A 21,453-nucleotide genomic window follows, 5' to 3' on the forward strand; every position below is an offset into this window, starting at 1 on the left:
TGTGCCTTGCCACAATTCTGTCTCTGAGCTCTTCAGGCAGTTCCTTTGACCTCATGATTCTCATTTGCTCTGACATGCACTGTGAGCTGTAAGGTCTTATATAGACAGGTGTGTGGCTTTCCTAATCAAGTCCAATCAGTATAATCAAACACAGCTGGACTCAAATGAAGGTGTAGAACCATCTCAAGGATGATCAGAAGAAATAGACAGCACCTGAGTTAAATATGAGTGTCACGGCAAAGGGTCTGAATACTTGTGATATTTCAGTTTTTCTTTTTTAATAAATTTGCAAAAATTTCTACATTTCTGTTTTTTTCTGTCAAGATGGGGTGCTGAGTGTACATTACTGAGAAATAAAATGAACTTTTTTGATTTTTGGAAAATGGCTGCAATGAAACAAAGAGTGAAAAATTTAAAGGGGTCTGAATACTTTCCGTACCCACTGTATATAACAGTCTCATCCCCATGATTAGCTGGAATTCATACATGCAGATAGTGCTCAGGTTTTGTACCGTTATAACAATCGTGGATATGTTTTCCAGACCTACAATAATTTTGGAAAATCAGAAATACCACATAAATAGCTTAATGAATATCAGAGTTAAAATGACCTGTGTATATTTTTATTTAAACAATATTAGAGCAGACATACAATTACTGAAGCATCACCACAGGCGTTTTTGACACATTAATATTTACACAAAATTCACAATGTTTTGTCATAAAAATGGTTTAAAGTGATGAAAATCATATCGCCAAAAAGTGTATGAACACTGGATGTCAAAAATTCTCTGTTAACAGGTGTGACAAAAGGGCACTAGCAAAAGTGTTGTACAATTTGCATTTTGAAGAAGTGAACTCCTGCCTTTCTGTCTCTTGTAACAGTGAAGTTTAATGGGGGTGACTGCCCTCTGCTGGCTGATTATTGTCATTCACATTTTTTCATATTCTTGTTAATAGTGACTCCGGTGTGTTGTCAATTGTGGCAGGATGTGTTGATCCAAGATGGCCAAGACTCCTGCAACCTCCGCTAGCTGAGCTCAGCTGTTCACCTGCCAGGAAATAAACCTGGCTTCAACAGGCTGCCTCCATATGGCTCAATGCAGGAGATCCTCGCATGAATTTTTTTCCTATCAGCAGAGAATGAGTGCACTCCTAACAGAAATATTGTCGGGGTGCTTCTCTGCCAACACACTCAGTCATCCATGTAGTTCACCACATGGTGGCCTGGTTCAGACATCCCAAAAGCATCTTATTGCTGACTTGCATCATCTGTAGACGTGGCGCTAACACGGAAGGTTAATTTTTACTGTGAACATGTTTGTGCAAAATATTGTACATTTGTTTTTACAAAAAAAACTTTCACTGAAAGACGTAGGCCAATAGTCTCACTGCTAAGATGCTTTTGGGAGCCTGTCTAGACAGGGATCAATGTACAGCAGGATCTTAATAGAGTGGTGCATTGCAGGATTTGTTTGTCACAGTCCCTTGCCACTGGCTATGTTTCTTGGTACCTGCAAAAGAAGAGGAAACAGCATGAGTAGAGGTCAGTGGTGGAGGATGTACTTAAGCACCATAATGTGAAAATAAAAGTACACGTCTTAACACCAGAAATTTATTTGCTAAATATACTTAGTCTTTTTTTTGGCATCTACTGTATAATTAGAATGGCTCTAATTATACAGTAGATGTATTAATAAGTAGAATTTTAGTGTATGTGTAGCTCGAAGCAGAGCTAATTTGAAGTACTTTACATACTGTTGGCTAATTTAATATTTAACAATGCATCATATTTTATGTTAATCACATTATTTGTATGTAAACTTTTAATCTTTAGGGTATCTATAGCTCTGTAGAAATGTAGTGGGGTAAAAAGTACAATATTTCCCTCTGAAATGTGATGGAATAGAAGTTAAAAGTAGCATGAAATGCACATTATTTAAGTAATCACATGCTAAATTCATGTCTTTATAACCTTAATCTTTAAGAAATTTAGTATTCATTTAGTATTTCACAACTGTTGAGAAAAACCAGTGCAAAGCATCATCTCATCATGGAATGTAATCGGTGATCTTTCACGTTGCTGTCTAACCTGTAGAACTACTCTTAACATGTCTTATCTGCACGTAATTGTTTTTTTTTAAGTCGCCAAAACAGGTTTGAGCCATCTCACTTTTATTCCCATCAGACTTCCTCTTGTGTCTTTCTCCTGACAGGCTCCCTTTTTTCTTTATGCATCAACTCACTCTCCGTTGTGCAAAGACAACTCAGTCAGGGCTCCCAAAGAGTTCAGCTGCTCCTCCAGTGCTGTGATCCTCAGCCCGATGTAGACAGCCACCAAGAGGAGCAATGTCATCCTACAAACACAAAAATGATCTGAATGCTGTTGCTTTCACAAAGAGAAAGTGCGTTGTGCTAAATGAATATAAAGGTGAACAGACGGCCTAAGATGGGTACATACTGTCATAACAACAAGTGAACATTCTGCGATAACATTTCTATAACCGCATCTCAGAGATTAGATACTTCTTTCCTTGCCAGCTTCCAGCCAATCCAGAAAGTCAACATACCAACACGTGCCTCTAACCATACAATTCGTAGAACAATTACGCACAAAGCAGTGAGATTAATTTTTAGTACTCTTTAGTACTCTGTGAAAGTCTCTCATGCTTTAACATCCGTGTCTAACTTCCTGGGGGGCGGGTTGTCTTACAACCTATTCCCATTTACGTGTTTTACACAGTAATTGGTCAGATGTACACCTGTGTACCAACAGCGGAGTGACAGACAGCGGTGGAAGAAGTATTCAGATTATTCACTTCAGTAAAATAAGTAAATCCACAACACAAAACTACTTAATTATAATTAAAAGTCATGCAAGTATAAAACGTAACACTACTCATTTGCAATGATTAAACTCACAGCATCATGTAGATGTAGAAGAGAACGCTGAGATTCCTTATTTCTCTGAGGAAGTAGAGCGGCGCAACATTCTCAGTGATTCTCCGAAGCCATGATTCAGCTGGTTGAGAGAAAAAACATCATGTTATTGTATAATGACACATTTCCTCTATTCCATATTGGTAACAATAGATAGATATTACCATATGGGCACATCTGTTTGTGAGCTCTTACACACACACCTCTGTTCTCTTCATCTATTAAGCTGTTTTGACGGGTGGAATTGCTTCTCGTAGGACCTGGAAAACAGTGTCATTATTAAGATGTATCAGTTTAGCGGTAAAATGTTGAGTATTTGTTTTTTCTCAATTAGAAAAAGTGCCATTTCAAAACTGAAATCATTATGAAAAATTGTCTTCTGCTGGTACAAGAGCCAAACAACACAATTATTATGTATTAGCTGGTGATGATTACTCCATTACACGTTTCTCTTTTCCTCTGTCATCTTTATCTCACCTTCACTGGACATCTGAGGAAAGCCGTTATCAAGAAAAATGTTCTGCTGTCTGCTCAGATCATGATCTGCGCAGTCCTCCAAACTCGAATAACTGGAGCCCTGTAGACAAGGAGAGGCACGCTGAAGGTAAAAGTCATTCTCATCTCAAATTATCCATTCATATTCCCTCAACTATGACCAGATGGAACTGAAATTCCTGGTTTGGTTGAGTTAGACAAGCGGCAAACCTACCAAGTCATGATCAGCTTCATTCTCAGATGAGGGATGAGTGCTGCTCTCCACCTATTCGAGACAAACACATAAACATCGGTTTAAACTGAACATGGCCTTTGTTTAAGAGAGGATGCCTTTATGTGCATGCAAATTAGTGGAGCACATACCTGTTCATGTAAAGAGACAGTTTGGAGGAGTTTGTAACACATCTCACGGTGCCTCAAAGACACAAATGAGTACTAAAAGAGAAAGAAAAGAGGTCAGAGAAAGGGTTAATCCAGCACAAAACAAACCATGTGTATGTTCAATGTTAAGGATGTTAATTTTAATTTGTCTTGGCTTGTCATTTTCACAGGACTATCTCAGTTTCCATCTTTCCTTTTATTGATTTGTAGTTAACACTAAAACCACTCGACATATGCGAGTCAATTAATGCGAGTCAATGCGAGTCGAGGAGTTCAATAAGGTGTGTGCCATGTTTCTGAGCCACAAACCCCAAGAGGTTTTACCACATCACCGAGTACCTTTGGATCCGGATTATGTAGGCATTCAAGTTTAACTGCAGAATTATACTGTAAATCCATATGTCAAAATCACAATCCAAAGCACTCAGCACAGAAAGTGAAGCAAAATAACAGAACAAAGATAATAAAGAGCAATATGTAAGTGCATAGTCTGACCTTCTCTCCAACAGTTTGAATGGACAACATGGACAAAGCTGAGTTGTATTTCTTCACGTCCCTGACGCTGGAAGCAGGAATCACCACCTGCAGCATGTTGACAAAATACTTGTTCATTTTTTGATGCCATCACAGCCCTGAATAGAAAATTACAGTCATATTACACTTATAGAACATTCTCAGTGTGACCTGAAACATGGAGAACCAAGGTAAAGAACCAGCTTGTGATCTTATTCTCTATCCTAAAATAAAATAAAGCCTGACCTCTGGAGATGAAGGTGAATTCCCAGGATAGCTAATGTTAATGTTGACTGCTCCTTTACAGCTTCTGGGACATGTACACTTAAATGTCTGTTCTGCTGCTAAAGTTACTCCATATTAGTCTAACTGGCCTGAAATGGGATGTTGAATCTAAGAAAGCCGAAGCAGTGCCACAGCTGTCATTTCAGTGTTAAATCATTTTGTCAGATGAATTAACTGTCACCTCAAGGCGTCTGAGTGTGTTACCTTGGTATCTTTGAGCAGCACGGATGAGTGGAAACACACATGGTTCTCAGAAACAAAGAGTTTCCCATGATACAGCACCTCTTTCTGCAAGGCACAGGTGAATGCTACAGTGGAGACACACATAACATGCTCAATTTGAAGTTGTGAGGTAGGTGTTTCTCTAATTTAAACCCCCACCCAGAAGTTTCAACTTCTCCTTCACTGCGGAGCATTTGGCAAACAAAGTATTAGGCAGCACTTAATCAGACAAAGTGAAAAAAAGGACACAATGGGATGTCATTTCCATAATCAATACCTATGAATAAGTGACTCTGGACTTCAGCTCAACTCACAGTGTATCAGGTTCTCCCCCTCAGGAATCTCTTGAAACAGCTTGTGGAAGGTTTTGTTGTGCTTCAGGAAGCTCTTTAAGGGGAAAAAAGAGAAGTGTTCAAAAATACTCAACTGTTTTGGAGTACACAAGAAGCAGGTTCGGTGTTTGTTATCTGAAATAATTGACTTTAAACCTGCCATAACAGATTTTTTGGCCACTTGGGGGCACCAGAAACTGTGAACTGTGAACATTGACATATCAACTTGTTGGCAAACGTGTCCAATATTCATTCTCTTTAACTGTGGCTTTGCTCTCTACCACCTTCTGAGGTAAATATCTGGCGCCTAAGCTGCTAATTGCTTCACAGCGCTCACAAGGTGGTCTCCAACTGTGTCTGTCTGCTGGATTTTAGAGGCTTTTTTGGTGAAAACAGCTGGCTGCTGCTGTGGCTGAAACGACCCCATGAGAGCGGGGATAGTGAACTAATAGTAAACTAAAAGTGAAACTAAAAAGTTGCAGGCTGGACAGCTAAGCAATGAGCTGCGACTCACCATAAAGCTTCTTAAACCTGAGGAGAGCTGCTGATTCAGGTGCTAATTCTCGGTAAGTTCAAGTGACCCCTCTCACACTGTCATATTTTCACATTGTCATGTAATTTATTACATTGTTATTACCGTAAAACTTCAATTAATAGAGTCCCAAATACCCGCCTACCCCGTTTACTGGCCTGGTGTGGGAACACATTTTGAAAAAATAAATGCCTGCCTCAATTTAACGCCTGGTCAAATTTTTATAGAAGTTCTTTGGATGTATAAAACCTCTTAAACGCGGGGTATGCATTAGCTGCTTCTAAGCTGCTTGATCTTTAATACAAATATTAATGTTTTCACATATGATCTATATGTCAGTATGGACATGCTTACACATCCTTAGATCAGTTAGATTCTCCACAATTCAATCGTTCAGTTCACTTAAGGGAAACAACAAGCTCTAGTTCTTATAGATTTAGATTTAGCCCACCGGTGTAACCTGCCTGGTACAGGAGAGGAAAGGAAAAAAAGTGATGACTGCCGTTACCTTTGAAGCGCTCGTTAAGTCCGAATTAGTCCATTCCTTGAATATTTATATTCCTTTAGTCTGTAAGGGTCCACTGGTCAAAGGAATCAAAACAGTTTTTCATAAAAATTAATCCAAGTTGTGAATCCTGTCATGTGAAGTCCATCGCTCTCTGTCTGCTAACTTCTCTCATCCTGGACCATGTTGTTGTCTGATGTTACTTTAGAATAAAAGCGTACTGGCTGTCTGTCGGACCTACATCAAATGAATGACGTGTAGGCCTATTTGATATTATTTGATACTTTTTTATAAAGTATTTTTTTATGAAGTATTATTCTGTTTGAAATAAATAAACTGTTTCATAGTAGTTTCAGTTTTGTGCAAAAGGAATTAAAGGCCTATATGGGACGCCTGTCTCAAATAAAGGCAGGGTCAAATCAGTGATTTTAGCAATTAAAAGCCTGGGCCATTATTCAAAGTTTTACGGTATAAAAGATATTGATTTAATTAATAGCCCTGTGCTGCACAGAAAATATGATAATAGATAAGTGTTGCAGGGAACAGGAAGGAGCAGGACTAACATTATTGTTGATGAGCCCATTTGATCGCTGAAGGGTCTCCTCTGCTATGGACTGCTCCCTGAGGATGCAAAGAAGACAAATGCATCACACTAACACAAATGAGATAAGGATGTTATCAGGACTTTGTCTAGGTACAAGTTTAAAGTTTTAAGCCTCCTCCTACTCATTTTTTTCTTAATCTCAGTGTAGTTTACCTGAGGGAAATGTTGGAGTTGAGGCTGTGACTTAGCTGATGACTCTCCAGTCGGGCATCGTCCAAACTCTTTCTAGATTTCTTACTACTAAACCTGTCGCTGCCTGTTTTTCCACCAAGGGGCCCAACTCCATCTGGAGAGCTGTCCCAAGAGATGAATGTCAGACTGATGAGCCAGCTTTTATTTGACCGAGACAGGTGGGAAAGGTATAGAACAACATAAAATAAAAAAATCTCAAAGATAAATGGACACTACGGAGAGGGAACATCAGGAAATGTGTTAGATTTCAGAGCTCACAGAGTGGATGAAAACAACTTCTGCATGCTGATGGTAAATCTCTCATTATCTTCACTATCAGTGTTTTTCATCGAGTCTGGTTTTCCACAGAGATTAATGTAGTTCATTCAAAGACACAAAAAATGTCTTACACAAGGCATCAACAAAATATATTAAAATAAAATATATGTGTTTAGTCTGCAGTCTCTGGACAACAGCCTGGTTTCACTTAACCAGCGGCTACAAAAACTGCGACACAACAAGAGCATTGTGCACACCTGCTGCTTGGAGTGACTTATTTACAGTGTTGGTCAGCTGTAAAAGATGAATATTGTTGTCCAATTTAAACAAAATCTAATGTAGGACGTAAAAAAAAGCAACACAGAGGGTAAAAAGGACAGTAAAATATGTATACTCACACAGAACTGTCCAGTGAGAATCTCCTGTTTTTGAGGCTCATGATGCAAAATACACACTTCCAACTCATGCACTCACTACACGTGCACACACACAAACACACACGAACACTCACACTTTCAGACATGCAGTGCAAGTCGATATCCTGAATCCTCCTTAAACTAAGTCTGAAGGCAAAAAAATAGCATAGAGTACTTTCAGAATTGGCTTCTTATTGTTAAGTCAACCAATCACATGTAAGAGGTGGAGATTTTCACTAAGAGCGAACCAATCAGGGGAAGCAGGTGAACAGACCACATTGTCCGCACAGCGTCTGCTCCTCGTGGCATCATTCGCTGTGGGTAGTAATATCTACACAGGTATGTAGAAAAAGCCCTCCTGCGTTTGAGACAATAAGCCTGTCATACCGTCTGCTGCCGCCCAACCTGCTCACCCTGCATGGCACGACAGTTTAAATCGATAAAAAGCTTTACACAGATTTTGTCATTGTAGCCTTCCTAACTGTAAAAAAGAACAGACATACTATGTAAAGCTCCACAAACATTACATTCAAAATTCTTATAGCTTTTAAAGACAAGCTACATCAAAAATGTACAAAAAAGAAAAAAGAAAAAAAAGAAAAAAATACTTTATATACATACTTTTACTTCTTTATTCTTAGTCTAATCATCATAATTTACTGCACACTAGTCTTTTAGCACACCCTTATGGTATGCAACTCTGAATTTCACTGCACATGTGCCAAGTAAACAAAATGCAGCACATACTGCATCAAATACAGTTGGGTCTAACTGTAGGATAAGCTCACACGCAATATTGTGAATCATTTTTATGTTGTGATTTCTGCTACCATGACCTGATCATCTTACAGTTCTATATAATTATGTTGTCACAAACTGTGAATACAAAAAGCCCTTTTCTAGGAAGACATTGACATGTCACAGCAGGAAAAGCACAATTATAAGTTATCCAATTAATGATGGCTTACCTTGACATTGAAATAAACTGTGCCATTGTTTATGTTATTAGTTACGTGTCACTTCTATGACATGTCTGCTGTGAAAAAAAAATCCTATAGAAAATATATATTTGAAATTTAGAAATCTCTTAATTTTGGTCTTTGAGTTCAATAAAAGAAAATAATAAATAATGAAGTGTACATAATTGCATTTTCTATTATATATGGGAAAACACTTTCTTTTTATGCTGTGATGTGTTCATAGGCACAGTCACTGTATGTAAACCTTGGGTAGTACTATACTGTGCAGTATAAAAACACCACCATGTCAGAGGTTATTCAGATAGAAGTAATTTTCATTTTGTATAGTATATGAAAGGCTACTCAGGTTGGGTGATTTTTTTTGTCCAGCTGCCTACACTGTGACACCACAGGTGTCATTCCAAATGTTGGCTCTCATCCTTCCCCCATACCCTCACCTTTCCTACACCTTTGCCTCTACATGTAGCTCAGAGTGCTGTGCTGCCCCATGTCCATGTATTCCGATTTGAAACAAAGACTTCAGTAACCTCTGAATAAGTCAGTGTTGCCAATTGGTAGGCCTAATGAGTTTTGAGTGCTGGTACTTTCCACAATAATAATAGTTTTAGTTCAAATATTGTGCCAGATGTAACAACACGCATCACTAATCTATATTCGCGATCCAAATGAAAAATGCAAATGTGCTGCCTTTTCAGGTACAGGAAGTGTTTAACCCCAGAAAACATTTTTTAGTAACGTTTTATAATCTTGTTCTCATTATCTCGTTGTGCTTGCTTTTCAGAATAATTGAAGGCACCGATGCGATTTCAAAAGCTTATAATCAATCTATAGTCACTTTATTTGTGTTTGTGTCCTGTACATAAAAAGAGAGCAGTGTAGATTAGTGATGGGAATTTTTTAAAATGTTAATTCTAACCTCACACATACAATAATGAATTAGCCTTGCAGAACTACTGTCAGTTCTTCAGGGTTAATTTTTGTATTGACATGATGAATTGAACTTCACATAATGCACATGTGTGGCACAATACACACTGATGCCAGCATTTCAGATAATTATGTTTAGTGCTCAGAAGGTGTTTGGAGTAATAGCAGTTCAGTGTCACAATGACTTTTGGGACTTGCCTTTGTGTGAATAAACACTTCCTCATATAGGTGAGTGAGATTGATTTCATTATTAACTACAGTTAAAGGTGTGAAGTTACTGGCCCTGTCTCAACACGTCTCAAGAAGGAAATACTGCAGTCACATTCAGTCTTCAGCGATAAGAGACACATAGCAGGCTACTTGTCAGGTGTGGCAGCTCTTCTTATCAATAGACAGAAACAATGAGGAGCACGCGCTGACATGCTGTACGTGAACTTTACTCAGGCAAAGGTCTATTCTATATCTTCTATATCTTGCATGTGGTAGCTATGCTAAGATCAGATGGATCCAGAGTGAGTTTCTTCATTAGTGCATTACAGCTGATTATATCTCCCTCTACTAAAAACACACGCTATCAGTGACAATAGGAGCAACATTCCTGTCTTTGAATAAAGTTATCCTCCCTTCCCTGTTCCTATAGCTATACGTGTGAGCAGTGTTCAAACAGTGATCGAACAGACTGCAAACATTTCATATCAAATCATAAAACTAAAACTTAAAGCTAATGAGTGAACCTTTAAGGAATAGTTTGACTTTCTGTTGAAAATACCAGTTTGCTTTCTTGCCAAAAGGTAGATGTCTGTATGCTAAATATAAAGCTAGCGCCAGCAATCACCTTTTATAGCTTACATTATATTTTGTTTGTTTAATCCATATAAAAACCAAAGTGGCATGTTGTGGTTTTACAGGTGGTTATGTGGCTAATTTAGTTACCTTTGGACACAGCTTAGCTGAGCTAGTTGTTCCCCCAATGTTTCCAGTTTTTCCTCGCCAAATTCTGTTGTTCATCGTAATTAAAACCAAATAGGGATTTATATTGAATGTATCACAGTGTTTTAATCCTTACATGACTGTTGTTAACATGGGAACCTTTCCCATCTCTACCATCCATCCCATATGATATGAATGTGGTATGATCCTGCCTCTGTCCTGTATTACTGTAATGCTACAGCAGAACTGAATGCAACTTAATTTTGTGGAGAAAATCCCCCTGAGGATTCTTTGTGCACTCTGATTGCAGAAAAGAAGGTCAAAATAAATTTCTAGGTGTAATTTTGTGTAGTGTATTTAGAGAAAACTGGGTGCAGCGACAGGAGTGCATTTCAGATTGGAGTTTCTTTGGACCCATCTAGTGGACAAGGAGTGAATAACCAAAAAAGAAAAGGCAAAAGACCCCCCACAGGAACCAAGCAGCTCATTGTGCTGTATATCCAATCATCCTGCCTTTAATACAAAGTCAAGATACAATATCTACATCCATGATTTGAAAGGAAAGAACAGGTACATAAGTGAGGGGGATGGCGTCATCAGAGCTGGCCCTCAACACGTTTCATATTATGTTTCGTGTATGCCTTTTATAGTTCTCTTGACACATTAATCATTAGAAATAGAAGGAATAACATATTTCATATATGTCACACACTGTCAGCACTTCTGCACCACACATAAATTTCATATCAGAATAATTTTAGATTCAAACAATAACTTTTTGAGTGTGTTTGTGTATGTGTGTGCGTGTGTGTAGCTGGGCGATTCTTTACCCATTCTCTGTCAAAAATACACTTGCTACCATGTGCTTTCCAGCAAACTAAATACCAACAGCTTATCTGAGGTTTTCACCAACAAGTCTGCTCTATATGTCTAATTTCTCTGATGCCCTTAAACCTATCACGGCGGGGTGGATCATACCTCTGTTGCTTTGATCGCACCAATGCTTTGCTATAGAGGTTGAGTAAGGGAGGGGATCAAAAGGGCATCACTGTAAACTTAATCTAGGTCTGCCTCTAATGTACATCTCTAGTTAACTAGTCGGACATCAGTAATCAGTATCAAATAGCACCCTACACAGAGGGCATACTTTATAATAACAAAAGCAAATAAAAAAGCACCAAAACTGACCATTAAAAATAAACAAACAGTGACAATATCATACGTTAACATTGGCTCGCCAAAGAAACAAGTGAACAACAGCTTATTGGTTATAGTTGCTAGATATCCCAAATAAATAAATTAAAAACATACATGAAAAGTAACAAAATAGAATAATAAATATCTTTTAAAAAAATCATATGAAATAAATATGACAAAGTGAACAATAACAATAAGGCTTTTTTTTGCAACAATAAGAACTACATCACATCCAATCCCACGTTATATCTTGTGCTCAGACGTATGTAACCGTACTGTATAGGACTCCAATGACAGACCGTATGTACAAAATCCGTGAAATCGCCCCAGATGTCTGATACACTGGAACATTGATGTGCTCTTCAATCACCACGTGGGACCAATCATGATTATTTGTCAAATTAAAGAAAAAGATATATATCGATATCAAGGACTTGTGCAGTTGTACTGGAGAGGACAGAGGGGAAACACCAGTCGGTTAAGTTGGGATGTTCTGTACAGTGTGATTTAGGAGCAGAGAATTTTAATGGCGTTCATATGGAGGTGGCACAGTTGGGTGAGGGGAGAGGACTGTTGAAAGTGAGCAATTCACCATTTGCGCTGAATGTTTTTTGGGATTTCTCTCATTATCTTTCAGTAGCCTTAAATACATAATAATAATAATAATAATAATAATAATAATTATAATAATAATAATAGACTGATTTAACTGCAAAGTGATGCAATTCAAGTAGGTTAGCTTCAGAGGAGGAAGATGATAAGGAAACAAACTTTCATCCTCAGTTTCAGATACTGTATGACAATAAAAGTTTAGCAAACAACGCGTGAACATTAAGCAGCATGTTAAAAAACAAGAAATATGTCAGCATAAGGCAAGGACGTACAGTAAAAACACAAAGATTATGCCTGCAGAAATGAGCTGAGCATCTTTTTCAGTAAGCCACTGCTGAACTGACACAATGAGGTTGACATCAAGAGGAGCCGAGCTGGAGGATGGACAAGGACTACAGCAAACCGCAAGCAAGCTTTTTTGAATGAAGAACGTACTGGACTACAAATCTCAGCCCAGGTGAAGATATGACGGGCTCTAAATCACTGTTCTGAGGCCAGCTGTTACTCAGTGAGGACAGGGTTTGGGAGTGTGAACTGATCCTTGGCCAGCGTGTTAGTCTCTAGTCTGACTTTATGTTTTGCTGGATAAAAGAGGGAGCCATCTCTCCTTGTAGGCCACAGTTCATGTTCACGCTGCATGGTTTCTCTTGGCACTGTTCATCAGGTAAATGAGCATCCACATGCTTCTCCATCAATCCTCAGTGTGGTGAGTCCACACTGTAGGCTTCAGCCCAGGCATAACCTAGGCGTCTGTTTTAAACTAGAATCAGAACCACCTGTGGTAGCAGTGGACACCTTTGAAATAGACTCACGGACACATAGAAATGTTCACCTTTGCACTTTGTAACCCCTTAGTACACCAAACCAATAGATACAAAGTTGAGGATAAAAAGCCCATTTAGGGTGCAGCAAATATCCAGGCTCTTTGTGTTTTTTTTTGTATTTTTTTTTTGTTTTTGTTTTTTATACACATATAGTATCATAATTCCTGTTCAGAAGCCGTTTGTATTTCACTGGTTCATATTGGGGATAGCTGACCACAACACACATGTAATATATGTCCTTCACACTGGAACACTGAGGTAAGTATATGGATTACACATGGACAGTCTCCACACCCACCAGCTCCTCAGAGAAACTCCTGATGAGTGTGGATGCTGTTAGACACAGATTTCTTGTTGCTTTTTGTCCTTGTTGGTGTTGAATTCATCTTTGAGTCTTGCTCCCAAAAAAAAGCTTTAATGTTCATGTTATTTCAGGCCGTCTTTCTCTTGCTTCACTTGTTGGTTTGTTTGTGGACCTCAAAGCAGAAAGATTTAGGGATGGTCGTCTCTTCGTTTACGTTGCATAGTGGTCAAAGCTACCCAGGTACTCAAGAGCAGCCTGATAGCAGAACTGGTACTCATCCTGGGTGAGAAACAGAAGAGAGATAAAAATAAATAAAAATGTATCGTTGCTAGACAGGCATGGACTTATGGGCCCAGCTGACTGCTCACAACATCTATTCAGTCTCATTTTACTACTAGAATCATGCTAATTGCAACGCAACAGAGACTTTTCTGTATGTAGGGAATGCTGTGTCACATCTATCTTCTTGTACCTTTCAATGTACCTTACTGTTCTGTACCTGTGCAAATGGCAAATAAATCTATTCTAATCTTCATGTCTCAGTCAGGTGATTTTGAATTTTTCAGATAAACCCAAGGATTAAATGTTCCTTTATGGTATGAGGAAAAATGTCCTCATGTCTTCATCTAAACAAAACATTTAAAAACCCATTGGATTAGGTGAAAAACACACCGTCACTTAGATTATAGCAGGCCTGTTTTAATTATCTCACAGAAAGCTAAAGTTTTGGCGATACATGACAGTCACATCAACGAAAGGGAAATTTGTTTTTGCAGTCTTGAAACATAAAAATGTTTCTTACTCACTTATTTAAATTCAACTTTTGTAAAAATATGGGAAGATTAAAATCAGTCAAACAGTAATCATGATTAAGGAATGCACATGTACACACAGTTGCCCCATACAGATATAGGGCATAATATATAAAAGTATGGTGAAGACTATTAAAGCCTTGGTTTTTTTTTCTTTACTGATAATTTGCATGTTTGTAAGACATGTCCTCCTTACGGAAACTAAATAGCTTAAAATATCGATGAACTGCCAAATATAAACAGTAAGAAAATTACTGGATTTATCAATATATTGCTTTAAGCAGTAACAATGGTGTGCTCTACCAGTGCTTTCCTTGCTTGTATCTCTGCCCTGTTGAGTGAATGAATAAGTCTCACATGCTGTTGAGTCTTTACCTCAGTCTGCACCATGGCTGGTCTCTGTGTGCGCAGCATTTTGACAGTCTGGAATATGTCCACTGCCCCTTCGTAACGCATCCTCTCCAGGACAATACTCAGAGTGATGAAGACACCTGTCCGTCCCACGCCAGCACTAAAACCACAAAGGAAAACCTTTGTTTACAATGTGCCCAATCTTGGATGTGCTCTGTTCTGACCAACCTACTGCACATATTATGTAGATAAATGTGCTTCTAATTAACAATGAATAGTTTCATCATAAGCTGCTTAGACGAACCCCACTGCTTACCTGCAGTGAACGCTGATTGGTCCATCCTGGCCAAACTGCTCCTTGGTTTTGTGCACCTGGCCAATGAAATCGATGAAACCCTCTCCAGATTTGGGCACACCTTGCTCTGGCCAATCAGTGAACTGGAACTGACGCACTGTCCGTGATTGGCCATCCTGAAGGAGAGAGGCAACGATAAGAATCGGTATATAAGAAGACAGTATATCCCATGAAATGTGTAGTTATTGTTTGTATGAGGTGATTATTTCAAAAAGACCATTTACAGAGCTTCTTCTTGTATCGACTGAGGAGTGAGACCCTGCCAGGCAATATCTATTTTCCCTCTCTAATGATTACTGTTATCTGACCCTGGATCAGTGGCTGTGGTCAACTTCAAGCTGTAACGTCAGAATGTCTGCTTTTGTCAGCCACTCAGAAGGCAATTACATCTTTTTTCTTCTGCTCAGCCTCTCTGACTCCTCTTTAATGGGGATCGATAGAGCATCTGTCAATGTGGCGTCAGTGCAGGACAGGCTCAACTGGAGTTATCTATAACTGGCACATATGTGCACGACGCATGCGCTGTATGCTGTCAAGGTAATCTGGAGACAGTATGGTTGAATGAGTAATAGGGCTGCTTGTCAATAATGCTAACCTGTTCTGTTACACACATTCACATATGAAGCACACTCTAACCAACACACACTACAGGTCGATAGGACATGCTTTGCACCACTGCCTACTAACAGCACTGATGGATTGGAAATAGAGCAGAAAAGTCAAGGAGTGTGATGTTACACTGCTGTTTGCATACAACATGAGAACAAATCTTTTTAACACACAGACACCATGAACCCACCCTGGCATCAGTAACTTTGAACTCCCGAAGGATGTACTGAGGCATGTTGTACTCGGCCATGGGGTCCACCACAAAGTATTGGTACCTGGCTGAGCGCTCAGCGGGCCAGTACTGGTGACACTTCTCCTGAGAGAGCAGAACAGAAAAGAGGTATTGATGAATTTGTGTACAGGGGTGACATTAACTGTTATTTGTATTACATTGTGTGTTCATGTATACTTAAATTATCCCTACCCGTCCCATTTCTCTCAGTTTAGTGAGCATGACCACTATAGTGGAGTTGTGTTCCCACAGCATCCTCCAGAAATCCTCCGTAGTCTCAGCCAGTGGACCTTGGGTGGCAATGTAGCCTCTCTGCTGCCTACACGCACAAACACACACATTATGAGGCCACCTCCTCCCTTCATTCTCCCTGTTTCTTCATCTGTCAGGCATCAGGACTGAAAAGGGGCCAGGCTTCAGGCAAGAATGGGAACAGTCAAAACATGTGTGTACAACCACTCTGGATGTCTGAATCATCAGAAGCGCTTCAGCGTCCATCCCTGGGACCGAAGCGAGTGCCGTGCAGCGTGACAAATAGTGGGAACATGTATACAGTAACGACGGATCTGACAGGACGTGACAGGTGAGAGCGCTATGGTGAAAACCTATCCAATCCATTCACTCATCAAGCCATCATAAGAGGATGAGGGGGTCAGGTCATATTAGCGTTTTTGGGACGAAAACATACCTGTATCCGTCTATGTAACTGGCGTTGATGTAGTCGGAGCCTTCCAGGCCTCTTATTGGCTGGAGGCAGACGCGGGTTGTTTCATAGGGCATGATGTTGACCAGTCGGTTCTTGAATTTGTTGCAAGGCAGGTTGGCTGTGACAAAGCGGGACGTGTGGGCTTTGGTATTAGCCAGTCGCTGGATGGAGAGAGAAATGTGTGATGTTATTTTAAACTTCATAGTATTACCTTGACCAAAACCAAAACTGATTTTGTGTGCAAGAGTGTGGGGTTATTTAAGACTACACTGCAAAAACTGAGCTCTCAAAAACAAGAAAAAAAAAAGCATTAAAATGGTGGAAATCTTACTTAAAATAAGCAAAATTATCTGCCAACAGAACAAGAATTTCACTTGCTACTTAAGGCCAAAAAACTTGAAACAAGTGAAATTCTCTAACATAAAAGCCGCTTGGTAAGAAGAAATATATTGTCAGACAAAAAACAAGTATATTTTGCCATCAATTAAGATAATTAATCTTACTAAGATTTTAGTTTTTGCAGTGTACTTGGCTAGTTTAGTTATTCTACACTCTAGTGGTTCCAAATTATGGGGTTGCAAAATACATCAGAGGGTTTGTGAGATGATGCCAACAAGATGGGAAAGTAGAAAAAGTATTTTCCTGTTAGGAAAATACTGTTAATCTCCTGGGTATTTTTTCTTAGGTAGGTAGGTAGGTTTACATCTTCAGGGCTCTAAATAGTATTTAAGTGAAACAATTTTAGAAGCGAAAATTAATCTTGTGTTAAACTGCTCACAACCTTAGACAAATGCAACATAGAACGAGGGACTGTAAGTAGACATGGCCAAAAACTTGTGGAACCACTTTTCTGTTCCTACACCAATTAATTTAAATGTTGTCCCCTGCCCTCACCCATACCTTGAACTCCAGCTCCATGCCGGTGACATGCTCCCCAGTCTCCACCTTGGACAGCTTCTGCATGTAAGAGTACAGACTCCTGGCGGCCACCTCAGTGTTCCCACAGGCCACAGCCTCCAACAGGGCCTCGTGGATGAAGCTGTATTGGTCCTCCGTCTGCACCATGTAGTTCCTCTGTGAGCGCATCAGGGTCACATGACCGTATATGTCCACGGTGCGTTCATGTCGAATGCGCTCCAGCATGGCATCGATGACGATGAAACAGCCGGTGCGACCAACACCAGCACTAATAGAAGGAGAGGAATAAGTAGGATATCAGTTGACTGACATGGAGGATTTTATTTTTGACACCATTCATTTAAATGAATAGTTTAAAGTTTTGGGAAATTGTCTTATTTTGCTTTCTTGCTGGGAGTTAGATAAGAAGATTGATAGTCTTGTCTAATATGAAGCTACAGCCATTAGCCGGTTAGCTTGCCTTATTCGCATGAAGACTGGTAGCAAAAGTTCGGAAAATCCACCTACCAGCTCCTGTAAAGCTCACTAATTACGTTTTTTTCATGTTTGATTACTCTGTACAAAAACTGTAATGCAACAACTACAACTGATGGTTATCCAGGGCCTCTGTGCTTGTGTGCGGATCAAACAAATGAGATATAATGAGTAATTTCGTCAGCTTTAGAGGTGCTGATAGATACATTTTATTACCTTTTAGACAGAGCCAAACTAGCTGTTCCCCCGAAACCTTGAAAGCAAATAAGCGTATTTCCATAAAGTCAAACTATCCCATTAGTGTAGACTTGGGTGAGTGAACTGTACCTGCAGTGAGCGATGATAGGGCCAGCGTCAGGAGGGTTGCAGGCTTTGACCCTGCGGAGGAAGTTGAGGAAGGGCGTGGGATACTCTGGCACACCATGATCTGGCCAGGCTGTAAACTGGAACTGACGCACCTCTCGCCTTTCACTGCTTCCACTCTAATATAACAAGACAAGAGATTATTGTTTGTAGATTGTACAAACAACTATACAAACTTCATCCGTTTTATAGCACAAAACCTATTAAGTAGTTAAAGGGATTTGCCAATTTGTTTCTCAGATATGTCTCCATTAACATGGCTCCATCCTAATTCCTGGAATAATACTAGTGTTACAGAATATTTCATGTGCATTATTCTCTACTATATGATGGATCTCTTAACTGGACATAACATATCAACAAAAATTTGAAGAAGAGGTGTTACACTTGGAAGCTACATTTGGCCTAGTTTCTGTGTTTGTAAGTAGGCCACAGAGACATGCTAGTCTGACGGTCCTAGATTAGCCCTGTGCTATAAGAAAGTGCTCTGCTTCCAACAGTGATCAAATCTCAGCGCTTGATACACAGAGGCGCTGGCCTGGTTTGAACACTCCATAAAGCCCAGACTAATCTATTCTCCTCCGTGAGTCCACATGCACTGCTCGTTCAGTGACGGTGGAAATTCACGAGTACTCCAGGTGCTCCAGGTTCCTAACTGTAAACTGAACAGATCAAAGCGGTTGCCATTGGATGTGATGGTAACTCACAGAGGAAAGGGCAGAGTGGCGAGTCAAGGCTTGGTTAGGGAAGGAGAGAGAGGCTTGAAGAGAGAAATAAAAGAGCGAAATAATTTACCTTATGCAGGGAAAGGGTGCGAACACAGAAAGTGGCCAGCTCCATTGTGTCAAGCAGGGTGACCTGGATCATCCCATATGTCTCTGTGCCACGACTTGGCCAGTATTGGTCACACTTTATCTACACGGATAAAGTAAAAGGATCATCATCATCATTACTAGAACTATTGCTGTTTTTCAGACTGAATTAAAGCAACATTCCTCTTTAGTTTCAGCACATTTACATTGCAGATAATGTTCAGATATAGAGAATGTTAGAATACAGTACTCTAGGGTGCGCAGTAATGCAAACTGTGGGTCAGTGTATGAAGGACTGGTTTCCTACCCGTGACTTCTCCTCCAGGCGCGTCATCATGACGACAGAGGCAGCCCGCTGCTCCCATACCATCCTCCAGAAGTCCCCGAACGTCTCCGCCAGCGGCCCCTGGGTAGCAATGTAGGCATTCTGCTTCCTGTAGCCATCAATGTAGTTGGCGTTGATGTAGTCGCTCCCCAGGATACCTGCAAAGGGGATACCTGTGAGGTTCTCGCTAACTTGCAATCTGCATAAGCGACATAATAAATTAACCTGCATGTATGACATCAAACAGCCTAACGCACTGCTTGTTTCTGGCAGCCGCGGCTTCCAACAGACGGCTGCTGGATGACTAGAGGACGACAACAAACAAACAAGCCTCTGTCAGTGTAAATTCATGAGCTCCAGATCAAATCCATTCTCCCCTTTCTTGTTCTGGAGGACTGCTGGCTGCACTTGAATGCACCCGCGCTGTTTGTCAGTCTCATGCCACTGCACACAGCCAGTCTTGAGCACTGTTTACAATTTCAGATTTCATCCATCATGCAGCACCCCACCCCCACCCCACTTTGTGTTCACCCCATGAACATAAACACGCTCAGACTCTCCTGTAAACATCTTCTTTCATTTGCTATTCCTTTGCAGCTAATCCTCACCTTCTATGGGAGCCAGGATGACCCTGGTGTGGTCGTACGCGATGACGTTAGCGTAGCGGTTTTTGGGCTTGTTGACCTCCAGGTTTGAATGCTCCCAGGTGAACTGCTGACTAGGGTCGATGGACTGGGAAGAAGCGGCAAAATACACACACATTAACAGTGTGTGTGGTGGCATATTTGGTAGTGCATTTGAGGATAATGGAAAGAGAGTGCTTTGTAAGTAGACAAGTTACAGCAATAAATTGCAGTGCTGAATAAATCATGAACATATAGTCTGCACAGAGATAAAACTGTTAAATAAGATCTGCTTTATGAAGCAAAGGCTTAACAGGCTTAACATCTCGAAACAATGAGGATGTTATCTATTTATTCAAATGGAATAATAATGTATTTCTCACCTCGTACTCCTGGGAGAGTCTCAGGTTGTCATTAGCTTTCAGCAGTTCTATGTGCTCAGCCAGCTCGCTGATGGGGATGGGAGGATGGCTCATCATTCCTGCGTGACAACAAGGGCCAGCGGGGTGGGGTCAGAAGTGACTCAGGGTTCAGCTAAATAACCTAAATTACTGCAGGTCAACATCACTCATATACAAAGATGTGAAGATAATTATACGATCAGAGAACATCACATATCATTAAGGAACACGCTGAGGTAGAAAATCAATTTTGATCCACGTGCAAGGACAAAGTGAAGCGAGCCCTGTTTGTTTGTAAATTGTTTTTCTTTGATAAATTGCTTTCTCTGAGATCATAGGAGCAACGAATCAGAGAAAACAAACACAGACAGAACACTAATTAGGAGGGTTGTACACTTGGGCACACACACACACACACACGCACTAACACAAACAAAGGAAGCATCCTATGCCTCCTGTTTCTTTTCACAGCTGGAGTGAGAAAAGAGAAGCTATAGCGAGCCATTGTCCATTCAAAAGGCAAACAGCCACAACAATAAATCAAAGTAGCACTGCCATGTATACAATAAACATGATACATTGAATGCCAAAGTCAAAATGCATTCTCTGTGTTTCTTAAAATGTAATGAATGTCGATGCATTTAAGTCTTTCTGCTGTTACAGCTGTGAAAAACAGGCTCACATCGACGATTATTTCCTTCTTCAGCCCGCCACTGCAGCACTCACAGGTAATCACGACAAAACGCTCCTGTCACGATCCAAAATGACCTCACATAGCATCAGCCGGTTTTGTTAGAAACAAATTTCATCTTTGCCGAGCATCTCAAAAGCACAAATCTCAGGGGAAGAGAAGTGGGTGAGGTGTGAGCATCAAGGTTGCAGCTACATGAGAGCAAAAACATTTTTTTTTATGATAGACGAGAAGCGAGCTGAAGAGCTTTTTTTGCTGTAGGTTTTACCTTGCTTCCCAGGAACATTTACAAAAAGAAAAAACTTCAAAGCTTCATCTGTGAATTTAATAAA

At 40.0% G+C, this 21,453-nt stretch overlaps 2 protein-coding genes across 6 annotated transcripts in view; both read right to left on the minus strand.

Annotated features, from left to right (window-relative positions):
* Positions 1–607: 607 nt before the first annotated feature.
* On the minus strand, positions 608–7,796 carry LOC123972741 (GRAM domain-containing protein 2B-like). 3 transcript variants are annotated; one of them, XR_006825465.1, is made up of 13 exons: positions 7,658–7,796; positions 6,963–7,103; positions 6,769–6,826; positions 5,151–5,223; positions 4,819–4,922; positions 4,312–4,398; positions 3,799–3,870; positions 3,650–3,700; positions 3,418–3,517; positions 3,105–3,200; positions 2,923–3,022; positions 2,174–2,357; positions 608–1,514 (listed from the first exon to the last, which is right to left on the minus strand). XR_006825465.1 is itself a non-coding variant. In XM_046052381.1 (13 exons), exons 1-13 carry the CDS (start codon positions 7,780–7,782, stop codon positions 1,499–1,501), a joined length of 1,095 nt encoding a protein of 364 aa, XP_045908337.1. In that variant the 5' UTR covers positions 7,783–7,796; the 3' UTR covers positions 608–1,498. The 3 variants fall into 3 exon arrangements, 2 of the variants coding, with proteins under 2 accessions (XP_045908337.1, XP_045908335.1); XM_046052381.1 differs by having other exon boundaries at positions 2,247–2,357; positions 3,144–3,200; XM_046052379.1 differs by having other exon boundaries at positions 2,247–2,357.
* A 3,215-nt stretch (positions 7,797–11,011) lies between these two features.
* LOC123973137 (receptor-type tyrosine-protein phosphatase S-like) overlaps positions 11,012–21,453 on the minus strand; it is a 68,747-nt gene continuing 58,305 nt past the window's right edge. For all 3 annotated transcript variants that reach the window (XM_046053030.1, XM_046053028.1, XM_046053029.1), the window contains 12 exons: positions 20,413–20,510; positions 20,015–20,138; positions 19,389–19,564; positions 19,065–19,184; positions 18,234–18,388; positions 17,415–17,700; positions 16,497–16,675; positions 16,001–16,127; positions 15,767–15,892; positions 14,929–15,083; positions 14,637–14,772; positions 11,012–13,728 (listed from right to left, as the gene is read on the minus strand). In XM_046053030.1, the coding sequence (XP_045908986.1) occupies positions 13,660–13,728; positions 14,637–14,772; positions 14,929–15,083; positions 15,767–15,892; positions 16,001–16,127; positions 16,497–16,675; positions 17,415–17,700; positions 18,234–18,388; positions 19,065–19,184; positions 19,389–19,564; positions 20,015–20,138; positions 20,413–20,510 (1,751 nt within the window). In that variant the 3' untranslated portion in view covers positions 11,012–13,659. The remainder of the gene's footprint in view (positions 13,729–14,636; positions 14,773–14,928; positions 15,084–15,766; positions 15,893–16,000; positions 16,128–16,496; positions 16,676–17,414; positions 17,701–18,233; positions 18,389–19,064; positions 19,185–19,388; positions 19,565–20,014; positions 20,139–20,412; positions 20,511–21,453) is intronic.

Source organism: Micropterus dolomieu, linkage group LG06, assembly GCF_021292245.1.
Source record: "Micropterus dolomieu isolate WLL.071019.BEF.003 ecotype Adirondacks linkage group LG06, ASM2129224v1, whole genome shotgun sequence".
Taxonomy (NCBI): Eukaryota; Metazoa; Chordata; class Actinopteri; order Centrarchiformes; family Centrarchidae; genus Micropterus; species Micropterus dolomieu.